The 9372-nt window shown below is 45.7% G+C and overlaps 1 protein-coding gene across 1 annotated transcript in view; it reads left to right on the top strand.

Moving 5' to 3' along the window:
* The first annotated feature begins 2326 nt into the window (after positions 1–2326).
* LOC135201197 (basic proline-rich protein-like) overlaps positions 2327–9372 on the top strand; it is an 83351-nt gene continuing 76305 nt past the window's right edge. Inside the window, exon 1 of the mRNA XM_064230074.1 lies at positions 2327–3374. Within this exon, the coding sequence (XP_064086144.1) occupies positions 2327–3374 (1048 nt within the window). The remainder of the gene's footprint in view (positions 3375–9372) is intronic.

The following is a 9372-nucleotide window of genomic DNA, read 5'->3' as shown; positions in this document are numbered from 1 at the left end:
AGATTTATGTGCTGAAAAATGTTTGGTGGACTCACTAAGATTCGAAATATATCCCTATCAAATAATATGGTAACGAAGAGGATTGGTGAATGAGCAGATGTGGAGGATCAGTTGTTGCAGCAATTACAGGCATCACAATACTTCGCTCTACAAATTGACGATTCTACCGATGTTGCAAATAACGCAATTTTAATTGTTTATGTAAGATATAAATACAGTGATGACTTTAAGGAAGAATTGCTATTTACCCATGAACTGTCATCACACTACAGGTGCTGCAAATTTTGAAGCTTTCAATAACTATGTAGTAAAAAATTGGTTAAATGGGAGTGTTGTGTTGGTATCTGCACTGACGGAGCAGCAGCGATGACAGAACAGAACGTTACTCAGGTGTCACAGAAAAGGTTAAGGAGGTTGCCCCCAACTGCAAAGCTACACAGTTTATGATTCATCGAGAAATGCTAGCAACTAAAAAATGAAGCATAATTTGGATAAGTGTATTTTTTACTGCTTGTATTTATAGCCCTATTTCTCATTTCATTTGTTAAATAGCACCATAGCACGCCGTCCCAAGACCTGTGGCGGACATTGCCCGCCGGTCCCGGGACCCGTGGCGGGCCCGGCCCGCCAGTCCCAAGACCCGTGGCGGACATCGCCACCAGTCCCGGGACCCGTGGAGGGCCCAGCCCACCCATCCCAGGATCTGCTGCGGACATCGCACGCCCGTCCAGGGACACGTGGAAGAGATTGCCAACCCGTCCCGGGTCTCTTGACGGGCACGGCCTGCCTGTCCAGGGACATGTGGCGGACATCACCCACCCGTAATGGGACAGACGGGCCGGGCCCGCCACAGGTACTAGAACAGGCGAACAACATCTGCCATGGGTCCTGGGACTGGCGGGCCGGGCCTGCAATGGGTCTAGGGACAGGCGGGCAATGTCTGCCACATGTCCCGGGACAGGCGAACTGGGCCTGCCATGGGTCTCAGGACGGGCGGGCAATGTTAGCCACGGGTTCTAGGACGGGTGGGCCGGGTCCCAGGACCCGTGGCAGACATCATCCGCCTGTCCAGGGACCCTTCGCGGGCAGGGCCCGCCTGTCTTGAGACCCATGGCAGACATCGCCCGTCAGTCCTGGAACCCGTGGAGGGCCAAGCCCACCAGTCCTGGGACCTGTGGTGGCCTTCGCCCGCCCACCCGTCCTGGGACACATGGCAGACATTGCCAGCCAGTCACGAGATGGCAGGGCCGGGCACGCCATGGGTCCAGGGACCGGCCACGGGTCTAGTGACGGGCGGGCAATGTCCGCCACGTGTCCTAGGATGGGCGGGACAGGCGAGCAATGTCCGCCACGTATCCCAGGACCCATGGTGGACATCACCCACCCGTCAAGGGACCCATAGCAGCCCAGCCCACATGTCCCAGAAACTGTGGAGAGCCCAGCTCACCCATCCTGGGACATTCAGTGGACATCGCCCGCCCATCCCGAGACCCATAGAGGGCCCGGCCCACCTGTCCTGCGACCCGTGGAGAACATTGCCCGCCCGTCCCGGGAGCAATGGCGGGTCAAGGAATTCCATCCTGAGACCCATGGTGAGCAAAGCCCGGCGGGACCCGCAGCGGCCAAGCCCCGCCCGTCCTGGGACGAGTGGCACATCGCCCGCCCATTGCAGGACCCGAGGTGGGCCCGGCCCACCCGTCCCGGAACGAGTAGTAGAACATCGCCTGCCTGTCCCGAGACCCGCGGTGGGCCTGTCCCACTCGTCCCATGAAACGTGGCGGACATCGCCCGCACGTACCAGGACCCGCAGCAGGCCCAACTGGCCCGTCCCGAGATACATGGCGAACATCACCCGCCAGTCTAGGGGGCACCTAGCAAGCCCGACCTGCCCTTCCCGGGACATATTGCGGACACCGCCCGCCAATCCCGGAATCTGCGGCGGGCCTGGCCTCCTGCGCCCATCCCGGGACACGTGGTGGACACCTCCCACCCGTCCTGGGACACGCGGCGGACACCACCAGCATGTCCCAGGACACGTGGTGGACAGCGCCCGTCCGTCCCAGGACCTGCAGCAAGCACGGCCCGCCCGTCCCAGGACACGTGCCGGACACCGCCTGCTCATCACAGGACCCGCGGCAGGCCCGCCCCACCCATCCCGGGACATGTGCTGGACATCACCCGCATGTCCCAGGACCCGCAGTAGACAGCGCCCACCGTCCCGGGACACGTGGCAGACATTGCCCGCCCATCCCGGGACCCATGGCAGGCCCAGCCAGCCCATCCCATGACACGTGGCAGAAAATGCCCGCCTGTCCAAGGACGCGTGATGGACACAGACTGCCCATCACGGGACCCGCGGCGGGCCCGGCCGGCCTCACCCAGGACACATGGCGGACACTGCCCGACCCGGGACACGTGGCGTACACTGCCCGCCCATCACGGGACCTGCGGCAGGCCCGGCCCACCCGTCATGGGACCCGCGGTGGGAAAAGCCCGCCTGTCCTGTGACACGTGGGCGAAACCGCCCGCCCGTCCCGGGACCCACAGCAAGCCAGGCCCACATGTGCAGGACACCGCCTGCCGGTCCCAGGGACCCGCAGCGGCCCCGGCCTGGGCGTCCCGGGACACGTGGCGGACGCATCCTTCCCATCCTAGGACCCGCGGCAGGCCCAGCCCGCCCATCACGGGACACGTGGCGGAAACCGCCCCCCCATCCAGGGACCCGCGGCAGGCCCGGCCCACCCATCCCAGGACACGTGGCGGACGCCGCCCGCCCGACACGCCCGTCACGGGACACATGGCAGACACTGCCCACCTGTCCTGGGACCCGTGGCGGGAGACACAATGCAGACACTGCCCGGCAGTTGCAGGACCCACAGCGGGCCCGGCCCGGACATGTGGCAAACACCGCAAGCGCCGCCCGTCCTGGGATCCGCAGCGGGCCCGGCCCCCCTATCCCATGACACGTGGCGGACACCGCCCACCCGTCCAGAGACCCGCGGCGGGCCCGGCCCGCCCATCTCGGAATATGTGGCGGACACATCCTGCCCGTCCTGAGACCTGCAGCGGGCCCAGCCCACCAATCCCGAGACACGTGGCAGAAACCGCCCACCCGTCCAGGGACCCGCGGCAGGCTCGGCGCCTGTCCCGGGACACATGGCGGACACCACCAGCCCGGCACGCATGTCATGGGACATGTGGCAGACACCGCCCGCCTGTCCCGGGACCTGCGGCGGGCCAGGCCCATCCACCCGGAGACACGTGGCAGACACCGCCTGCCTGTCACGCGACCCGCGGCGGGCCCGGCCCGCCGGACCTTAGACCTTACCTTAGAGACCTTACATTTTGTTCGGGTTGCCCCCAGGTCCCTCAGTGTGAGGCACCTCTAATGTCTACCATAGAGTTGCTACTGCATCTTTCGGTATATTTTGCATCTTCCAATCTTGGATGGTCTGGGATGCAGCTTAGATATTTGTCGAGCTTATTCTTAAACACATCTACGCTCACTCCTGATATATTCCTCAGATGAGCTGGCAATGCATCGAATAGATGCTGCATTGTCGATGCTGGTGCGTAGTGGATTAATGTCCTGTGTGCTTTCCTTATTTTTCCTGGTATAATTTTGGGCACTATTAATCTACCTCTGCTTGCTCTTTTTGATATTTTTAGCTCCATGATGTTTTCGGCAATTCCTTCTATCTGTTTCCACGCCTGAATTATCATGTAGCGTTCTCTTCTCCTTTCTAGACTATATAATTTTAAAAACTGTAGTCTTTCCCAGTAGTCAAGATCCTTAACTTCTTCTATTTTAGCTGTAAAGGACCTTTGTACACTCTCTATTTGTGCAATATCCTTTTGATAGTGTGGGTACCATATCATAATGCAATATTTAAGTGGACTACAAACATATGTTTTAGAAAGCATAATCATGTGTTCTGCTTTTTTTGTTTTGAAATGCCGTAACACCATTCCCATTTTTGCTTTACATTTTACCAATAGAATTGCTATTTGATCATTGCATAACATGTTCCTATTCAACATCACACCAAGGTCTTTAACTGCTTCCTTATTTGTGATTGTCTCATTATTAGGTCCCCTATATGCATATAGCTTTCCTTCTCTGTCTCCATAATTTATTGATTCAAATTTATCAGAGTTAATTACTATCCTATTTATCTCTGCCCAATCATATACTTTGTTAAGGTCTCTTTGTAGCGTGTTCCTATCTTCATCACAAATAATTTCTCTACTTATTCTTGTGTCATCAGCGAAACTACTCACTACTGAGTCCTTAACATTACTGTCTATGTCTACAATCATAATAACAAACAGTAATGCAGCTAACACCGTACCTTGTGGCACACTGGATATTACCTTAGCTTCATTCGATTTCTCATCGTTTGCAATAACTATCGGTTTTCTGTTATGTAAAAATTCTTTTAACTATCTTCCTACTTTATCCACTATATTATGTTTTCTAATTTTCTTCGCTAATATATTATGATCTACCTTGTCAAAAGCTTTTGCAAAGTCTACATAAACCACATCTGTTTCATTTCTGCTTTTCATATTTTGGTATATGTTCTCACGGTGGACTAACAGTTGGGTTTGTGTACTTTTTCCAGGTACGAAACCATGTTGTCCTATATTTAACAAATTAATTTTTATTAAATGTTTCATAATATTTTTCTTTATTACCCTTTCATACACTTTCATAATATGTGATGTTAGACTCACAAGCCTATAATTACTTGCCTCTAGTCTTGATCCATATTTGAAAGTAGGGGTAATATATGCTAATTTGCCTGTATCTACACTTTGTCTTAATAATATTGCAAGTGGCTTTGTGATAGAATGAACTACTTTCTATAACAAAATAGCAGGGACACCATCAGGCCCTGCTGCAGCTCCATTTATAATTTCATTAATAGCCTGCACAATATCAGCTTCATTATTATCTACGTCTGCTAAATATTCACTATTTTCATCCCTTACTTCTATATCATTATTTTCATTATCAATTCTAGGGGTGAATTCTCTCTTATATCGTTCTGCCAATATGTTGCTTATTTCCTTTTTTTCATTCGTTAATCTCCCTTCAATTCTTAGAGGGCCTATTTCTATTCTTCTCTTATTCATCTTTTTCGCATATGAGTACAAGAGTTTGGGGTTTTTTCTTCCAAGTCCCGTTTTTCATTTTTTTTTTCATTGTATAATCTTTTGTTCTGCATTTTCTATTTTACTTTTTAGTTCGATCACTTACCATGCATTTTTTCTTTTGCAAGACCTTTTTTCCACTTTCTGATTTTCTGGAACAAGATCCTTCTGTCTCTTGGTATGCATGACTGATGTTTACTTTTCTTCTTCGGTATATATTTATCCACTAATTTTGCTCTAATAGTTTTCATATAATATCTCCGTATTTACCCTTATGTCATCACTTACGAAAAAAAAAATAAAAAAAATGTTATCCAATCTTTGTTTAATTCTTCATTTATTTTGACCATTTTATATTTTTACTGTAGAAGTTGTATTTTCCATATCCTTCCCACATTTTCATTTTTTGCTTATCTCTGTTTTCATTTGCTTTGGAATGGACTGTTAATTCTATGACATTATGGTCTGAAATACTCGCATTATAAACTATTATTTCTTTAACATAATTCACCTCGTTCACAAATACAAGGTCTAAAGTATTTTCCTTTCTTGTTGGCAGGTGATTTATTTGTTGAATGTTGTATTCTAGTAGCATATCTAATAGCTTTTCAAATTGCCTCTTATCTTCTGCACTACTATTACTCTCTTTTTTATATGTATAAATACAACCACAATCTCCTATTCGTTCTTTCCAGTCTACGAAAGGAAAGCTAAAGTCTCTGGATAGCAGAATAGTCCAGTTCTTGTGATTTCTACATATATCATCCAATTTTTCTATTATTGTGTCAAATGTTTTAGTATTAGGGGGTCTATATATTACTATGCTCATTAATTTTTCAGATTCAAATTCTACCGCTATTAGTTCACATTCTGAGTTGCTATATTTCTCATATATTTTCCTTGTTTTTTGTCTTTCCCATATATCGCGATTCCCCCTTGATTCCTATTTTTTCTATCTGATCTATAAGTTTGGAACCCTTTTATTTGATCGTCATTCCCAGTCTCTTGGGAATACCAGGTTTCACTTATATTCATTATATCTATTCTCCTTCATTTAATATGGGTAATAATAAGGATTTTCCCACGTCTCTTTCCTGTTCTGGTATGTTGTTCTTTTCTTCATTTCCAGAAAGTCTGACATTAAAAAATCCAACTTTTCCATAATATTTAATCTTCTTTCATCATAATTATTCATTTTGTGTCTGAATCTACAATTTTCTCCGTATCTGCAATATCCCCTTGCGTCATATTTACAGTATTTATCTCTTGAGCTGTATCTTGGGCAGTATCTTGGAGCTGATGCTTGGAAATTCTTTGCTGACACTAAATATCACGGTGATGGCTTGCTTTTTTCCTTCACCTCATATTCTTTGTTCCTCTCTTTATTTGATTGATTATTTAATTGATTTTGATTCATGGCTACAGGGTGCATATATTTACATTTTTTGTAGAACTTACATCCTTTTCCTTCTTTTAGGTTTTTGCATATTTTTGGATGTAAATCTCTGCAATCATCCTCATAGCTGTCTAGGTATGCACATTTACCATAGATTTCATAGTTGTGACATACCTTGGGATGTTTGTAGGAACATCTTTCTCCGAATCTGCAATTCCCTCTTTTCAAAAGGGAGCAGACTTTTTCTTTATTGTCTATTTTTTCCTCTTTCCCATCAGACTTTGTCTTTATTGTCTATTTTTTCCTCTTTCCCATCAGTGTGCAGATCTGAGTAGAGCCTCTTCGGGATTTTATTTTGTGTTGTCATGTCGTAATTTATTTCTTTATATGTATGCTGCTTGATTGCCTCATATGTAGTATCGATGAGTATCTCTGCATCCATACTCTTATCTTGTTCTTTGTTTTCCTTATTTTTTCCGTCATTTCTTCTCTTCCGTTTTCCTCTTCTTCGTCTTCCTCTTCCTCTTCTTCTTCATCCTCAACTACTTGTACATTAAGTCTTGATTTAATAACATTGTCTATCCATGATAGACATGATGAGCAAAATATTCTTGTATCCTTCCTCATATCTTGCATTACTTCAGCACATTGAGGATGCGTTGGAATGTTGCATGCAGAACATTTTTTGATTAGGTTTTGTGGATTAACTATGCTATACCACACCTTACACAGTTTGCATGCTTTTGGCATTCTTTTTCCTATTGCATCAATTAGGATATTCACAATGTTCACCTTATTCATTTTCTTTGTTGGAATATGTTGATGGATGTAAAAAAAATTTTTATGAGTCTCTTGACCACCTGGATTTTATTTGGAACTTCTTCAATTATTTTCAATATGTTTTCTGTTGATTTGTTCTATGAATGTTTTTGTATCTTTTTGATTAGGGCTGTTGTCGATCTCATAGATCAGAAATGCCAGCTCCCTTCCTGCTACCTCATCGCATTGCGAATCTGCTAGACATGCTAAATTTTGCCATTTTTTCCACAGTTGGAACTTACTGCCATCTTGATCTGATTTACAGTATTTCACTATTTACAGTATTTCACTTGATAAACTAAATTAGTAGATGCTTTATCCTACTATTTTCACACTAATCTTATCACCGACAGTTCACGAACACTTCTAGATATTTTTCGATTTCCAGACGTATGTTAAACGCGTGATATCTGTTGATTAATCAGACTGTGCGCGGGAACGTCTCACCAAGCAAAATGGCACTACTTGAGACGAGAGAGAGAGAGAGAGAGAGAGAGAGAGAGAGAGAGAGAGAGAGAGAGCTACCTGAAGGAGATTGAAAGGGATACAAAGAGAGAAAGAGATAGGCCTAACTTACTTCTATACATATAAAGACAACGTGGAGAGAGAGACCCAACTAACACTTATCTGAAGGAGAGAGAGAGAGAGAGAGAGAGAGAGAGAGAGAGAGAGAGAGAGAGAGAGAGAGAGGGGGGGGGGGGAGGGTGGTCGGTGGGAAATGGGTTCTTCGCCTCTTACTTTAAATATAAGTATCAAGCCATGTGTGACGACTCCAAAAGAGAGAGAGAGGGAGAGAGAGAGAGAGCTATTTGAAGGAGATTGAAAGGGATACAGAGAGACAGAGATAGACCTAACTTACTTCTATATATATAAAGACAACGTGGAGAGAGAGACCCAACTAACACCTAATCGAAGTGAGAGAGAGAGAGAGAGAGAGAGAGAGAGAGAGAGAGAGAGAGAGAGAGAGAGAGAGAGAGAGGGGGGGGTGTCGGTGGGAAATGGGTTCTTCGCCTCTTATTTTAAATATAAGTATCAAGCCATGTGTGACGACTCCAAAAGAGAGAGAGAGAGAGAGAGAGAGAGAGAGAGAGAGAGCAGGTTGCTCCTCGCCTCATATTTTGAATACAAGTATCATGTCATATTTAACGACATCCAAAGCCTTCGACGTCGCCGCCATGTAATATGGAATTCCAGCCGAAGGGGCGCTCGTGAGTGATCCCTTTGGCAATCCTATTGATGAATGTAATTCCACCCGAGGGCTGCAATTGCCTCCTGGCATCACTAATAGAATCTCGTATAATACCCTTTCCGCCTGTAATTTGTCCTAATCCTCTCTCTCTCTCTCTCTCTCTCTCTCTCTCTCTCTCTCTCACACAAACATACACATATTGCTGTGAATATGTCAAGACGCTTCACAATCAACGTCAGCTGGTTTATGCTTGGTACTTGTTCACATGAAAAAGTACAAATTGTTTGAAGAGTCTGATTTAGCAAATTAGTGATATTATTTCCATAAATAGCTTGTGGAGAATTGCCGCCATATTTTATTTATATTATCAGTGATATCAACATCCGAAAATCATAAGGAGTAAAGGTAGGTTGAAAAACTTCAGTGATCCTGTATATACTGTTCATGTATGTTATAAATGTACGTACACATTATATACACATATGTACAGTGATGCTCAAATCTCATGCAACATGATTCCAAAAGATTTCGTTCAAAATTCACTAACTGCAAACCGCCCCCCTAGCAAGCTCCATATTTGTCTATTATTTCAATGCGGAAACGCGATTATTGCATACAATATGGACATAATATGTTTCATAAGAGTGAAATGTGTCATATATGTCAAAACTGTAAGAAAATGTCACGTACAGCAAATTTCAGAAAAATAAAACTCTTCGAAACATTTTCAAAACTTTCGTTCACACATCGCTGAAGCATTTGACTAAAATGAAGTCGTCATCAAGCATCAGTTCAAATGTTAAATAAAAAA

This window comes from Macrobrachium nipponense, chromosome 28 (genome assembly GCF_015104395.2).
Source record: "Macrobrachium nipponense isolate FS-2020 chromosome 28, ASM1510439v2, whole genome shotgun sequence".
NCBI classification, from domain to species: domain Eukaryota; kingdom Metazoa; phylum Arthropoda; class Malacostraca; order Decapoda; family Palaemonidae; genus Macrobrachium; species Macrobrachium nipponense.
Note: the sequence above shows the minus strand (reverse complement) of the source record. Positions and strands in the feature narration are given on the sequence as shown.